This window comes from Numida meleagris, chromosome 3, assembly GCF_002078875.1.
Source record: "Numida meleagris isolate 19003 breed g44 Domestic line chromosome 3, NumMel1.0, whole genome shotgun sequence".
Taxonomy (NCBI): Eukaryota; Metazoa; Chordata; class Aves; order Galliformes; family Numididae; genus Numida; species Numida meleagris.
In genome coordinates this window covers 5,904,601-5,920,679 of record NC_034411.1, presented here as the reverse complement: position 1 = coordinate 5,920,679, position 16,079 = coordinate 5,904,601, and the positions used below count along the sequence as shown (strand labels likewise).

The following is a 16,079-nucleotide window of genomic DNA, read 5'->3' as shown; positions in this document are numbered from 1 at the left end:
AACCATAGAAGCCCTTGGACCATTTCATGATGTTAGCAAATATAAAGAGTGAAATGAACTTTACTGAAAAATACTGTTCATCCGGCTTTGGTGTTCCATCTTATTATAAACCTGACCTGCATTCCCTTTCCAATACATGGATATTTTTCCCCTTCAGATTACTTGTTATGTTATTAGCGTGACCTACTGAAGCTGGAGAGTAATAGAGGTATAAAGCCAGCAGCAGAGCACCAAGGTTCAGGTCCATTACTCTTAGTTATATTCCTGTAAGGAATAGCTGACAAGCTTGTTGGTACACCAAGTTCATGTTGGGTGCTGAGCTGCAGTAAAGGTTGTGTTTGCAGAGCTGTGATGGCAGCCAGCACTTTCAGCCTCTGTGAGGGATGAGATGGAGAGACAGTGAGCTAAGTTCTCTCACTCCTGTCAATGGGCTCGATTCAAAGCCTACCAAAACCTGCCACAGGCTTTCCTACCATAACACCAAGGATTTGGATCATATCCAACAAAAAGGCCTCATTCTTAAGTGCCACGTGGTGGATAAAGGACAAGTTTTCCATCAGTGGAAGGAAATCCATAGCTCAGAGTTTGCAGTACTCAGCAGTAACTCGAGCACAGTTCTTCAGCATGATACAGAGTGAAGAGAGGACTCTTGTTCTGGCAGAGCAAACGCTGCCCTGCAGCTGCATGAGGCCATCCCCCTCCAGGACCCCAGAGGCATCGCAGTCAGAGTCAGTAAAAACTGATCACTTATCAGCAATGCTTCCAGCAAAGTGCACGAATACTTGACATATGGCAGTACCAGCACTCATAAAACAAAACTGGCAGCCTATTGAGGCTGGGCGCTTAAACCAGTTGCACCAATTGTGCTTGTACAAAACAGGCAAACTGCAGCTTTGGAGAAGATGGAAATCAAGTGGCTTAGATGGTTTGGTGAGGCAGCAACAACAGACAGGCCTAGCTGATGGTGTTTGTGGAGAGGGAATGAAGAGGAGGACTGGGAGAGCTACCCTTGTTACACAAGAGCACTGAAAGTGAGAACTGGCAAGACAGCAAAGTGGATGGCTTCTTCTTGTGCTGAAAGGTTTCTCAGCCGACAAGAGAAGAACCAACTGTTAACAAGCATTCAAACACTTTCACCTAAATTGGATCATGGATGATGATGAACGGACACAAAAAAAATGACATTGTAGGTGGATCAAAAGGAGGTGGACAGTTCATAGAAGAGACTCAGAAAACATAATGCAAGCCATTATCTACATTTCTTTCATCACAAAAGCAAATAAAGGTTGATTTATGTGCCTTGGAGTGACAAGGTCTTGAAGATCTACTCTTTTATTCCAATTGCACACTGACCTCATTAGCATAGTTTGCGTGCATTCCGGGAGAGTATTCCTGTCACTAAAATCTGTCAAGTCATGCTGGGTTCTCAGGGACTTTAATGGACTAGTTTATATGCTTTTCCATTAACTAAAAATCATTTCCTTTGTTTATTCTATGTGAGAGACAGAGAAACCAACGAACAGCTAAATCCAAAATTTCAGGGAGAGAAGGTGGGATTGCAGAACAATCTCATGTCTACATGTACTATACTGTACCACCATTTATGCTTTTAAATAGTATGTGATCATTCCAGACTCTTCTCTTAAATCATTCTGTTTGATCACAGCTGATATTTTCACAGTAATTTATTAGATACGTAAATTTAAGAAATGTCCTAGGCATCATTAGCTGACAATGAGAGATTCACAATTACATCAGTCAGACATGGTACTGCTTTTTGACTATTTTTTCAACTGAATTTAATGCTGCACTGAATTAAAGTGATTTTGTTTCTCACAATGAGTAATTTTTTAAAACATGCGCTAGCATTGAAATTATGAAGTCCTTAAACATCGCACAGACTTTCATACTCTCCTATGTACATATTCAAAGAGAGGCATCTCCTTCAATAAAATGCAGAATACAACCTGACTGCAGGACATTTCTAAAGATCTTCTATTTCCAAGCTTAAGAGTAAAGACAGTACAGGGAATGTGTGACTGAGGTATGCACTAGCACACTCGTTTAACTTTCACTGAACAACAGCTGCACAGCATGGGAAGTAGCAGAAGTTTCATCAAACACAAACTCCCAACCTGCAGTAAAGGATGTTATCCTGGATGGTCACGTTTCTACAGCTTTTGGTATCCTAATCTGCTCTGCTGAAGCTACGAAGCCTGTCTCTTGTTGTGATGATAAAAAAAGCAATACACGGTAGAATAAATCCTATAAACCTGTTGTTTATACAGCCTGCCAAATTTCTGATTGCTCTGGACTTAATGGAAAGGCTACCAGTGACTTCAGTGAGATCAACATTTTATCAGACATTGTGCACTGTTATTTTGTTCCCCCATAAGAAACATTCATTGTTTTTATTGCTTCTGTTGAGAGTGCAACAGAAAATGTCATTTTTAAATCAAAGCAATGTGAAATAGGGCAAGACATTCAAAAACATCTTAACTACCCACATAGCACACTGGATCATCTACCAAAAGGTGAACAATTAAAATGGAAAACATGAATGCATACAACAAAGTTAGGCAATGCGAAGCAAGCAGCTGCATCAAGATGATGTGCCAAAACAGAAAAAACTGAACTAGTTTCAAATGAACCAAAATAACTTCCAGGCACAGTGAAGGAGAGGTGTTTAAATATTGGAGTCCATTTGCATCTTTATCTACTGTATTTAGTCTAGCAGGGGTTTGCACAAGATAGCAGGCTCCTTGTGTCTTCTTGCTCTCCTCTCCTGGAGGCTTATCCAAAGGGCTCCACCAAAACTCTCCCTTCTGCATGCCACTGTTTGTCATTTGGATGTCCACTAAGAAAGAGAGGGTTTGAGACTCTTCTTGCCAAAATCAGCACTGGGTCTGAATGTCTCTCCTTGGCATCTGTCAAATTTTTATAAAGATTTTTGAGGGATGAGCATCCTCCACATGCACCATCTAATTCAGACTTCCCTGGTGATACCTTAAGTTGATTTAACTCAGAAAGTTCCAGCAGCCAACTATTTAAAGTGAGGTTGAACTGATCCAAAATAGAAATATTTTACATGTGTTATCCCATGGACACTTTTAGTTGATAAAATGCTCATCTTTGCTGGCAAAAGATATTGTTCTATTGGAAGATTTATGGCCGGTTCCAAAAGCTAAATGGTCTCCAAAAAAAAATGTAATATACAACCAAAACAGAACAATATCAGGTCCCTCCATAGCAAACAGTGAGAACTGATATATTTTCTCTAGTTTCCTTGTCTAAATAAAAGAAGAAACTAATTCCAAAAAAACTCTCTTGGAGAAGCCCAGGAGAGAGGCACAAGCCAATTTTAAAAGTGCCTGTCCGAACTGATTAAGAAATGTCCTTATCTGCTCTTCCACCTCTGCACATTTCTCATTTCAAGCCCTAATTTATTTTCCCTCAGTGATGCCTTAAGTGAAAACTAATACCACTGCTTAATGATTAAAGTGATTAGCCACCTTACACTTTCTCGGTGTGCAGCTGATTAATTAAATACATTGATTATAGAGAAAAATAACTGCTGTGGACAATGTGTGGTCTTAAGCTTGCAAAATGAATATCTTTGGCACCACGTCACATTGCTTGCACACAAGGCATGCATTTAACTTGATGAATATCCTTTTCAGGTGGCTGTAATAGAGCAGAAAGCTGAAAACTTTTTGCAGCCTTCATTGTTTGGAATTAATCTCAGGTAAATGCAGCTACAATACACGAATATCTTTCTGATTCTAGAAGAATTGAACTTTGAGGATATTTTACAGCCAGCATAGATTATATGGGCTGAAGAGGCCCACATCTGTGGAACAGTGCCAACTTCAGCTGTGTAGATGGTGCTAAACGCCGAGGCCTTGGAACATGCCAAGTATTTGGAGTCCAGATCTCCCACAACGGACTTTGGCAAATACATTATCATAACATCTTTTGATATGAGAAATCCTGTTTTCAGCTACGAAAACAGCTGTGTGTGACACAAGTTGTCTCTTGCTAAGGCAGTTGTGCCTCCTTCACAAGTTACAGCCTCCTCTGTAGTAAAATTCTCTTTCTATGGCTTGTGGCCACATGAAATGATCCAGAGGAGAAATAGTTTTAAATTCTTTTGGCTCTTCCATTTTTAATTGAGTTGAAAGCTATAAAGTATTGATAACATCTACGATTACAAAACATTTTTATCTTCCATGAAGTAAGAAGACACTGACATCTCCCTTACACAGCACTGTGGCTTCTATCTCCCAACAGCAGCGACTATTTTAAGTAGCTATAAGATAGAGAAGAGGAACTGTGCAGTCATCTTATGTAAACTGCAGCACACGAGCTCCACTGTAACATATACCAGTAAAAACAGGTTCTTTTGAGAACAGGGGAGGAGGAAAGGACTGTTGGAGGGACTTCATATTGTGTTACATGACGTTAAGCATTTCCTGTACATGGTAAACCCAGGCCAGCTTTTTAAGTATGCAGAGCACCCCTTTTGCCTGGCTGACCTTATCAGAGGAGGCATCAGCTCTTTTTCAGCTTTCCGTATGCTCAGAGAAAAAAAGCAGATTGCACAGAACAGAGACATGAGTCCAGAAGCTGATCCTGCACAGAGTAACAGAAAAAAGTCTGCCAAGTCTGACACGGAGATCTTCATTCCCTTCCCAGTAAATTCTAATTCATGCCAATGCAATCTCAGCATCTTGCATGTCCTTAATGATCATCTTCTAAACACTAAAACCAGTTTCCTAGCTGCTAGAAGGCATCTGAGCAACATAAACAGCTGACAGAAGGCCATCAGTTTCAGTTGCTAAGGCATCAGTCAGCCTACATCCTTCTAGCCTGGCAAAAGAGAGGTTTCATTTTCTCTCTCAACAATTTCTTGATGAAATTTCTGCCACAATCTACTTCAAGAACATCCATCAAAGTGCGCTGAGTGAATTTGCAAAGTGTTAGTAGAAGGACGTGATTTATCCCGAATTTTGGTGGATAATTTTTAATTGATATGCTAACATTTATTTTAGAAAACCGATTTGCAAAATACCCAACCCCAAAGCAACACAAAAAATAAGAACGAAACCAAGAAAGAAACCAAGCAATCTAAAATCCAATTAGGAATGTATTGAACCATCAGAAACAGTTTGTTCTTTATCTTTTGATATGGTAATGTTACTTCAACATTGCAATTAAAAACAGGTACTAGCAATAATGACCAGGATGTAGAATTTGCCCATAAAACACCTTTGATGTATTAGCAATAAAGCTTTATTGACATTAAGCACATAGCGTACGCGCTCAATAAACCTTTGAAATGTAGTAGGAGCTGCAACTGTGCAATTGTGACAGGCTCTTTTGAAGTTCTCACTGTAGGAACCGGATCTCCTAAAGCTAACTCAAATCACTCACTGACGCCAGGCAAGGATGAGCATGACTCTGATATGGTTCAGCTTTAAGTTCCCTGGGGATTCCCTGGGCTGACATTAACAGCAGGGTGGAAACTCTGAGCTCTTCAAGGTCTTCGGATGGTTTCCTCCAAGTTTTTGCCTTAGAAGGGCAACACTTTTCTCGCCACCACTTATAAGTGAATTCTGTTTGATTTGGGCATTACATCAGTTGGGATTTCAGTGAGGTAGATCAGCAAGGTCAGAGTAGCATGGTTCAGTAGCTGTCAACAGAGCTCTGTCAACTTACAAAACCTCACCATTATACCAAGGAATTTTAGTAGAGATGCTAACGATTTACAGTGCTAAGTCACTGAGATACAACCTCCAGACCAATTTGCTTGTCTTTGTGATAGCACACAAAGGAGGCTAAGAAAAAAGATCCTTTACAGCATAGCTAACTTTACTGCAGATGCCACAGTGTACAATTTATTGCCTGTACTATTTCTTATTTCTTTTGTGGCTGTAAAAATTATTCAATGATGCATATGTTCCTCTAGTAAACAATGGAAATTGCAGGTCATAACAGATGTAGAACATTTCCCTGCTTCACTGCTTATGTGATAATTATCCTAAAAATATTCTATGCGCCTCTTGGCAGGACAGGGGGACCTGTTATCATATCCCTGGTGACAAGGCCCCAGAAGCTGAGAGAGAGATTGCTTTGCCTCTTGAGCTGTAGTCTGTTGGAGAGAGAAGACAGGCCAGTCCACAGGGAAGAAAAGACAGAAAATTATGGGAAGGACACCAATGAAACACTGCTAGGATGACTGAATCATAGAGTCATAGAATGGCTTGGGTTGGAAGGGACCCCAAGGATCATCAAGCTCCAACCCCCCTGCCGCAGGCAGGGCCACCAACCTCCACATCTGATACTAGACCAGGCTGCCCAGGGCCCCATCCAACCTGGCCTTGAACACTTCCGGGGACGGGGCATCCACAACCTCTCTGGGCAGCCTGTGCCAGCACCTCACCACTCTCTTGGTAAAGAACTTCCCACTAATATCTAACCTAAATCTTCCCTCCTTCAACTTAAAACCATTTCCCCCTGTCCTGCCATTACCTACTCTTGTAAAGAGCTGACTCCCCTCCTGTTTGCAGGCTCCCTCCAGATACTGGAAGGCTGCAATGAGGTCACCCCACTGTCTTCTCTTCTCCAGGCTGAACAAGCCCAGCTCCCTTAGCCTGTCTTCATAGGGGAGGTGCTTCAGCCCTCTGATCATCTTGGTGGCCATCCTCTGGACCCTCTCCAGCAGCTCCCTGTCTTTCTTGTTTTCAGAGGACCCAGAGCAGAGTAGTGAGGGACAATCACCTCCTCTCCCTGCTGGCCACCCCTTTTCTGATGGAGACCAGGATACCATTTGCTTTCTGAGCTGCAAGAGCACACTGCTGGCTCATGTTAAGTTTTTCATCCCCCAGGTCCTTCTCTGCAGGGCTACTCTCAAGGATTGCTCCTCCCAGTCTGTATACATACCTGGGATTCCTCTGGCCAAGTGCAAAACCTTGCACTTTGAGTGTTTGTACACATCTTACATCTGTGTAATTCCAGATTTCAATGTCTTTTCTCTTATCCAAACATATTATATTACTGTCAATTAGTAAGAAGGGCTGCATGATTCCCATTTTACAAGTATCAATACTTTCAAAAAAGTTTTCTGTTCAGTCACTTCTCATTCTCCCATAACAAATGTTAGAACGTTAGACATGTTCTCTCCCTCTCTCCCTCCCACATTTTTCTTTTTTTTTTTTCTTTTTTTTTTTTGAAAGCTTTTAGCTTCAGGCAGAGTTCAGGCACTGAAACCAGCAATTTTTTACTCCTGGTCTGAGTGCCTTGGTGGGACTCTGATTTCGTTCACTAATCGGGGATAAATCCACTTACACGAGATGATCAGATCCCTGCTGCTGTAAATGGGATAATGCAGCTACACTGACCTTCACCAGCAGACATGGGCAAAGTATGAGAGTTACAGAATACAAACTCCTGTGAGGGAGAGATCAGTTCATATTTCTGCTCATGGCACAACAAATCAGTTTGCTCCCTTAGGCTTCTCTTTAAAAGAACATACTAAAGTTTGTAATGTACACCTGCCACGGCTGCCGTTCTCCTCTTTTACTAGACACATCTAATATGCAGCCCTTGTTACTTTACTTCTCTTTCTCACTCAGATGCTGTATCTCAAAGAAGTCAGCCCTGAAAATTGCTGGCTTTGTAAGCACAGTCTGAGTTGAAAGGAAAGCATGGAGTACATTAGGCTTCAGCTTTTTAATTATCAGTTCATAATGAAGGGTTCTCTTTGTGGGAAAAAAATAATTTCCTCAAGGCAGAACCTCTGCAGGGTTTCCAAGGCATGGAGAAAATATCGATCCTTTGACAGTGAGTCTCTGCATTCACAGTGCAGAATGGAAAATTCCGGCTTTGCAATAACCCCCTAAATCCCGAGGAGCAAGTAGCTGTACTGCAGCTTGCTGAGAGCGGTACTGGGAGAGCAGTTCATCCAGACTTGTGAGAAGGGCATGCTCCTTTTCATATGCATAGGAAGGCTGTCAAGGAAGGAATAAAGCCTGATGGTTCTCTCAGCCAGCTAAAAAAAGGCATTTGGGGTTCGGTTGGAGCAAGCTGGATACAAATGGAGAATGTATTACATTTACATACAAAGACCAGATGTTGTCTATTTGAATTCTCAAGTTTCTTGGGTTGTTGTAGGAAAAGCAATGAAATATTTAAATCTCAGAAATGCGAAATGTATTTTTAACAAAGTTACTGAAACAACACATTTCCTAATTCCCCATTCCCCTTTTTGTGTCTGTAGCATCGACTTTGCACTCCAGTTTGGGTCAAAACCAACTTTGACACATCAGACTTTCTAAAAGAAAAGATATCCAAGACATAAATCAATCCTAATTAGAAAGTTTCATTTGCATAAGAGTAATCTTTTAGACTAACCCAGGCATGTCTAATCCATGACCCACACAGCACACGGAGCCCAGCCCAGCCCATCCTGCGGCTGCCTCCTGCCCCAAGCCATCATGGCGGTAGCTCTGCCCCACTGAGCGGCCCAGCCCATCCCTAGGCTGAAACCAGGGCACGGGGAGGACGCAGTGCAGTGTTGAGTCAGTTGTGGCAAATAATTGTGTGCTTTGTGATACACTGGCTAAACACAGTCCTGCGAACAGTGAAAAATATGCAGCCGTGCTTTCTGTTTTGATAAAGAGTAAAATGTCATCAAAAATCTCTGACGAACACCTGAGAGCTCACTGAGAATTGCACCACTGCCAACCAGACTGATGTGTTAGTGTCACAAAGACAAGGTCAAATATCCCACCGGTTTTATGGTTTTGTTGCTTTCTTTTTTTATGTTTTAATAAAGACCGTTTAAAAATAAAAAGTTTTGTTCCTTACATACATTAACTATATTGTGTATTTTATATGCAGCCCAAGACAATTCCTCTACACTCAATTCAGCCCAGGCAAGCCAAAAGGTTGAGCACCCGTCGACTACATGATACAATAAAAGTAAGATTGTCTGAGTGCCCTGCAAGACAGGGACCTTCTTATACTGACCTGGAGGATCAGTAAGACTTGACTCAGAGGCCCTTGATAGCTCAGATGTTTTATGGGCTCCATCTTAAAAAATATTGATTGTTTTGATGCCATTGCAGCATGTCTTTAGACACACGCAGCCCCATAGACTTGGTGCAACTATGTTTGGTCTCTCATTTGGAAGTGCATTAAAAAGAGAAAGGGGTGATACAAGCAGTAAGGCTCAGAAACAGTGAAGAAAAATACAGCTAGAATGGGCTACATATATATATCTTCATATGTGTATAAATACATGCATATATTTATATGTACGTATATACGGAAGCATATTTAGGAAAATTGAGTACCATGACTACATCCTTTAAAGAGTCAAACTAAGCATCAGAAATTCCACAAATTTTAAATGTTTCCATACTAAAAACAATATGGAGGACCATTTAAACCATTATATAGACATGTATAAACATAATATTGACCTAAGTAAAAATTACATTCCAAAACGTGAACTAGTCAATTACCTTTGGCTTGTGGTGTTACGATATAAATTTTAACTGGTAATTTTACATTCTCAGTTTCTCTGTCACTGATGCATGATTTCCAGCATTTGGATGATATCTCTGACAATCACCCTATAATGAAGAGACACCCTAAATATCCAGCAGGAGTACACTGGTATAACTCTGTGGATTGTAAGGCAACTAGGAAAGACAAAGAAGATGAGATTCTCGCTCAACATCATTTAAGACAAGATCTCAACAACTATCTATCACCTGCTTTATTTTAGGGATTCTCTTGGGCAACACCTAATTTGCCTTAAATTAAATGTAATTTACACATGCAGGCATTTACACACTCGAGATACATAGACTTTTACTTTCCTAAATATAAACAACGCAACCTAAAAGAAAGCTGCCCCAAAGTGCAAATGCCATGAAATGCTAAACACATGGTACAGGAACCGTGCAAGGGTGATTGCAATTGCTATGCCAGCCTGAAAAGAATTAAAGATTTGTTCCTAAGAGACTGACTTCATTGCATTTCCAGGTCTAAACTGATCTTTCCTCCAGGATGAATTTAAGTTCTTGCCTTTAGTTCATGCCCAAATTACTACCTACTGGGAAAAAATGCCCTTGTGGCCTGTAAGAGGCAGCAGATGCTATCAAAGCAGGGTCTCCTAGGACTCAGAGGCGTGTGCAGCCTTGCAGAGAGAGGAGGAGAGGTAGAATAGGGGTGAACTGAGCCCTGCAACCGCTGTGCTGTGCTTCAGTGAGCGAGGAGATGGCGGATTTAGCAGCACGAACAGGACTTGACCTTGCTCTTCAGCAGCCACCTCTCAGACACAGCCACTGCAGCCATCCCAGCGTGAGGAGGTGCCAGCATCTCTCCCTGCTTACCTTGCACATAATGTGCTAATTTATCAGCACATTTCCTGGCAGCGTCCTCTGGCATATTCAGCCCATATTTTCATATTTCTATATTAAAAGCATTGGGTTTGTAACTCCTTTAAGTCTGTGATCTTTCAGATGGAGTTTCTGCTACTCCGTAATGATTATTTGTCAGATCAACCCCTCGTTCCTCAGCCTTCTCCTCTGTGCCCTGCTATTGACCTGCCCTGCTCCAGCCAGGTCTAAACCTGCCCTTGGCATTGGCCAGGTAATCTCTGTTTGCCCCTCAACTGCCTGATCATTGCTTCACAACCAGATCACCCCGTGCTTAGACAAAGCCATTCCTACAAAGAATTTTAAGATTATCTCTTCAAGATCAATCTCTTCACAGCTCTTCCATGTCTACTGCTAAATATTTGTTTTCCCCTTTCCCAACCAGCTTTTCTTCTCCAATTTCAGCCCAGTAGTTCTTGGTCTATCTCCAGCTCCACTGTTTTCTAACTTCTAGCATGATATCTGCATTGTCATGACATTCTCTATTCTATTTTCCATTAGATACTAAAATACTCACTATTGCCACTCTAAAAAGAACACATTCTGCTAAGCCTGACGAGTATTTACCCATCAAACAGAAAACATTTTTAGAATTGAAAGACAAAACACTAAAAATCTATTTTTAGTTTCTGGGCATGATCCTAGGTTCACTAACAACAGAAATGTTCCTATTTTACATTAGATCAGACACAGGTACGCAGTTGTATCTTGTTTATTTGCAACAAGATTATTTTATAAATAGAATATTCTCTCATGCTTTGTTCATGCCTGCTGCTGTAAAAGCAAATAAGTGAGCAAAAAGCACATTCTGGCCCTGGATCATATGCTAAAAGCATACATGCTGAGAACAATTGCTGCGACAACAAAGGCTATCTTTTAATAACATTTTTTGTTCATATCAACTTACTGAAACATCCTACTGAGTTATTCCTCTTGGGTGAAGATTTTGCAGTTAGGGCACAAGGTTTAATAAGCTTCTATCAAGTTATTAAGCCGGTTCATAACAAGTGAACCAGGTTATCTTGCACTTTACCTCTCCAGTCACTTACTTCCCAAATCCTTTGTCCAAGGACCTTCTCTACCTACATATTCTCCACCAGAGGTGCTTAGCTATTTACCACAAGAAACAGGTTATCATCCTGTGCGTTGCTTATTATTTTCCAAGTTGCAGCAGCCAATACTTAAAAGTAATTGTCCTACTCTTTCTGATTTTGGAGCCATTCTCTCTGAATGGGTCATTTTACCAAAATTTCCAGTTGCTTTTGTTCTTCTCGTTTAATTGCAATTGCAACCAAACCACATTGTTCAGCTGAAGAAGCCTGGTTTAATGAGAGAAAGCTGCTGACTGCTGGAAAGTAGCAAGACCTACAGCAGAGACACCACAACTCATCAGGCAAAGAGCCACAGCTCCTTGACCCTCGCTGCCTTAAACACAGTGTGAAAGCAGCATACCACAAAGGCAGCCCACAGTCTAAGAGTGCTGGGAGCCCTTGTAGACACCTGGGGACACAACTGACAGTGACCATGAGGGGTTGGGGAGAGACTGGAAGAGTTAAGAAAGATTAAAAGCCCCAAGTCTAAAGGTAAGCCTGAGGTATGCCTGAGGAACAATCAATTGACACTGTGTGCGCTGATAACACACAATCAGCCCTGCGCATGCTTTGGAGCACCAGACCAAATCACCTGTTATAAAGGAATTAAGCTGTTCCTGGAGGTTTCAAAAGCTAATGCATGCTTGAGCCACAGTGAACAATAGCAGCACTGCCACAGCCCACAGCTCCACGGCCTTCCAAGTGACAGGTGCGTTCTGCATCTTAATACCAGGATTTAGAGCCAATTCCCAGGTTACTCATTTCTGTCCTAAATCCAATACTGCAAACTGCAGCTTATTTAATGTGCGGCAGCACTGTCATTCCTTCACAAAGAGCCTTGTCAACCTTTTCATTCCTTGCACAGGCAGCCCCATTTTTAGCCTGCTTATTTCAATATGAAATGTATCATCTGTAAGATCAGTAGTTCAGCCGTACCGTTAGCCTCTTCACTGTTTGCAATTTTATAACAAAGAAGGGCCATAACAATAAGAAAATTCACATTTTACAGAGAAGGTCAGCATGTACTTACATAATTAGAGGCAAGATCAGGATGCAGATAATCAATTCCTGCGATAAAATAACGACAGAAAACAAACTGAAGGTTAACAGTTTCAAAAAAGATTTTCTAATAATCACAGAACAAAACAAAACTCCTTTGCAGCTCTAGGAAAACAATCATGGCGAATAATGCAATTGACTGAAGTGAGATTTCAGTTTTTTATGTATTGATTTATAAACCGGGACATCACTTCTGATGTAGCCCCAGCTAGGAGTTTTCAATCATTTGTGCCAAAATACAGGTGCCAGTTGAGAAGGTGAGCTCAGTGGCAACATTTCTTGGCCTGTTTTGTAAATTACATCGTATTTGTTTAGTAAGACTAGCTTAAATCACAATGTATCTATACACAAAGAGCTGTCATGTACACCAAAGTGTACCAAATCTGTGAACATCAGCAAACACTACATCAGTCGAGCACACAAAAATGGAATTTTTTACCACTGATAATACTAACCTGAGCAGAGAGATAATGTTGGATTAGGCTGTCCTAGCAAATATCTGAGCATAGTTTGCAGTCTGAGATCTGGGCTTCATGAGATACAATATCGTGACACTTAGAAACTTAGATTCTGAGCCTTCCCAAATATGGTATCAAAAAGCTGACACAAACCAGAAATCCCAAACAAGCCAAATGTTCACTAGAGCTCATCTCATTTGTACTTAACACTACAGGCACTGAAAACTGCCAGAAGGAACTCTAGGATCCCTGGAATTCTAAGCAAACCAGACACTTAGGATGCAGCTGAGAAGAAAACAAGAATACCATACCCAAAGGATCAAGAACATGCACAGAAAATAGCAACCCTGATATTTTACAAAGCTTGAGTTTAAATGGAGGCTCCACAAACCCTGTAACAGGGCAGTGGTGCAGAATACGCTCATGCTAATGCAAGAATTCTTTCCAAGGCTGATAAATATACAAATCCCCATGGATGGAACAACAGAAGCAGCAGATCTACACTCAGATGGGATAAACTAACCTATTACATATTCAGTTAAAATGGACAAAGAGATGGCCACTAATTTCATGTTATGCTTTGAACATTACCCTGCCCTATGTTTCCAACCAATACTTTATTATACGCTTAATTTTATCTGCAAGTAGAACTGCATATTTTTGTGATTATCTTCATGAAAATACTACCTTCTATTATGCAGGGTCCTTAGCACTAGATTTGCAAGAAGGGATCCTTGCACCTTTGGAGGCCCTTGCTGATTCGAAAGGGATATGGGCAACAGAAGTCTCAATTTAGAATCATTTCATGTAGGTGCTCTATTCCAGACTTACTGGAAATGAATACAGGTCAAACTACTCCCCTCTCTAAAAGCTGTATCTAATGGGCTAACACTTCCGAACAGCTTTCTGTGACTTAAAGCTTAATCAGTTTGTTGTCATCCCCATGTCCTAATCATGTCTAGTCATTCTGAAAGCAAACTCCTGCCTCTGCGGGAACAGTAAAAATGTGATTTCTCATGACATCAATATACAGATGTCTGAACCTACTTTCTTATTTCCACAAAATCTTTGTCTTAGGAGTGAGCAAACAAGGAACAGAAATGAATGAGGACCCACGTCAGTTGACTCCAGAAAACATATGTAGATCCAGCCTTTTTATTTATTCCTAATATTATTCAGCCATCCTAAAAGCAAACCATTCAAAATTTAGCCCTAAGAGCCCCTGCGACTTCAACTGTACCTGTTATCTTCATCTTCCTTGAACTTAGCCTCAAATTAGCAATGTATTTAATATGCAGGTCTTTATTGACATTCAGCATGAAAGTGTTTAATTATTTCAGCCATAGAAGTATGACTTTGAGAATAATACTTACAAAAACATTTTCTGGGTTACACTTCTTGTGAGGCAATTAAGTCCTCTACACAGTGCCTACAGAAGTCAAGGGGAGTCTTTCCTTTGGATTAATGGTCATTATAATGTGCCCTTGAAGATCACTGTTTGATAATTGTGTGCTACTGCGAGTGCTTTGGATATCTGTGCTTCTGTGTCCCTAGTGGAGACTTTATAATGTATTTTCCCTGAAGGTTGGCAGTCTCAGCACTATAAGCAATCCATTATTACTTTTTAATCTTTTTTTTTTTTTTGTCTTTGATTGCATGGAAAAAGCTACATAAAAATATTAAATTAGCAGGCAGTCTTCACTCACCATCATCCATAATTCCTATGGTAACTCCTTTCCCTGTGTATCCCAGCTCCCATGCTTCAGCTACGTTAAGGTCAAGTCCAGGAGTCCCATCTGCTTGACCAGTGTTGATCTAATAGATCAGTGAAAAAGAAGAACAGCTCTTTTTACTTGATAGACATACTTCCACAGCCACTGATTCTGTCTTTATGTCTTTGCATGTAGCTTTGGTATAAAAAATAAATCCCATCTGCTTTGGAGTATAAGTCTTTCTGTAAACATATCTACTGCATTAACGCACGAGTTTTAAAAAAGAGAGATGGTGGTAAATTCACTTCTTTGTGGTTTACAAGATTTAGTTAAACACTGAATCTTTTCAACCCAAAGGAATATTTTTCTCCTCAAGCGTATCAGTGTAGTGTGTTAAGCTAGCAAAAGTTACACCAGTAGATGCAACAGAGGACTTCTGTATGGACAGGTAATAGTATGGTAACAGTTTTTATGGAAAGCAGGGAGCTATTGAAATTCAGTCCCACTGATTTTAATATCAGAAATGACTTTTTTGATTAAAAAGTTAGGCCTGCTTTGAGCAGAAAGGATCACTAGATGAACATTACAGGTCCTTTCCAAAACAGTGTGTGGGTACAATTCTAAGGTAAGGGCAATCCCCTGTCTTCAGACTGAAGTTGTGCTTACCAATCTCATTCACAAATTTCTCAGGTTCCATGGTAGAAATAATATGAATTTTGCTATTCCAGATGGAGAACTATTCAACTTTACGTCAGATACATTTCTCATTTCAGAATGCATTTTTGTGCACTTTATAATCTAAAATCTAAATGTATAGCTTGAGTTTAAAAAATGGTTATTGTTATCACTGTGATATTTTGATTGACTGAAGTACCACAAAGAAGTGAATTAATCCACACTTTAGTTCATCATCTCACCAAAGGTGAAGCCTCAGACATGCTAACACACCCTCATTCATCTGGCATCTCCCGTCTCAGAAAAAAAAAAAAGAAACAGACATATTTGACAGATTCACAAAACACAGGAAATGCATTAAAAGTGAAGAGATTGAGAAATACTATTCATAAGCAAAAGGAGTCAACTTAAGTGAACAAGATGGTACAGCATTTACAAAACTGAAAGTATGTTACAGTGTTAAAATTGAGGAAAATGACTTTATCAAATTTTTAGTAGAAAGACATCTTTCTTAGTTACTTTTATGTAAAAAAAAAATTCTTTCAAGACTAAAAACTTCTCCCTATAAAATATGACACATTAAAAATGAAATAATTCAGTAAAATATTAATTTATTTTGACATCGGCTTAAAGCCA

The 16,079-nt window shown here is 40.3% G+C and overlaps 1 protein-coding gene across 1 annotated transcript in view; it reads right to left on the bottom strand.

Moving 5' to 3' along the window:
• The window catches only part of PCSK2 (proprotein convertase subtilisin/kexin type 2), a 97,364-nt gene that overhangs the window by 35,226 nt on the left and 46,059 nt on the right, over positions 1–16,079 (bottom strand). The window contains exons 4-5 of the mRNA XM_021391832.1: positions 14,763–14,871; positions 12,570–12,607 (exon numbers count right to left, since the gene is read on the bottom strand). Coding sequence (XP_021247507.1) covers positions 12,570–12,607; positions 14,763–14,871 — 147 coding nt within the window. The remainder of the gene's footprint in view (positions 1–12,569; positions 12,608–14,762; positions 14,872–16,079) is intronic.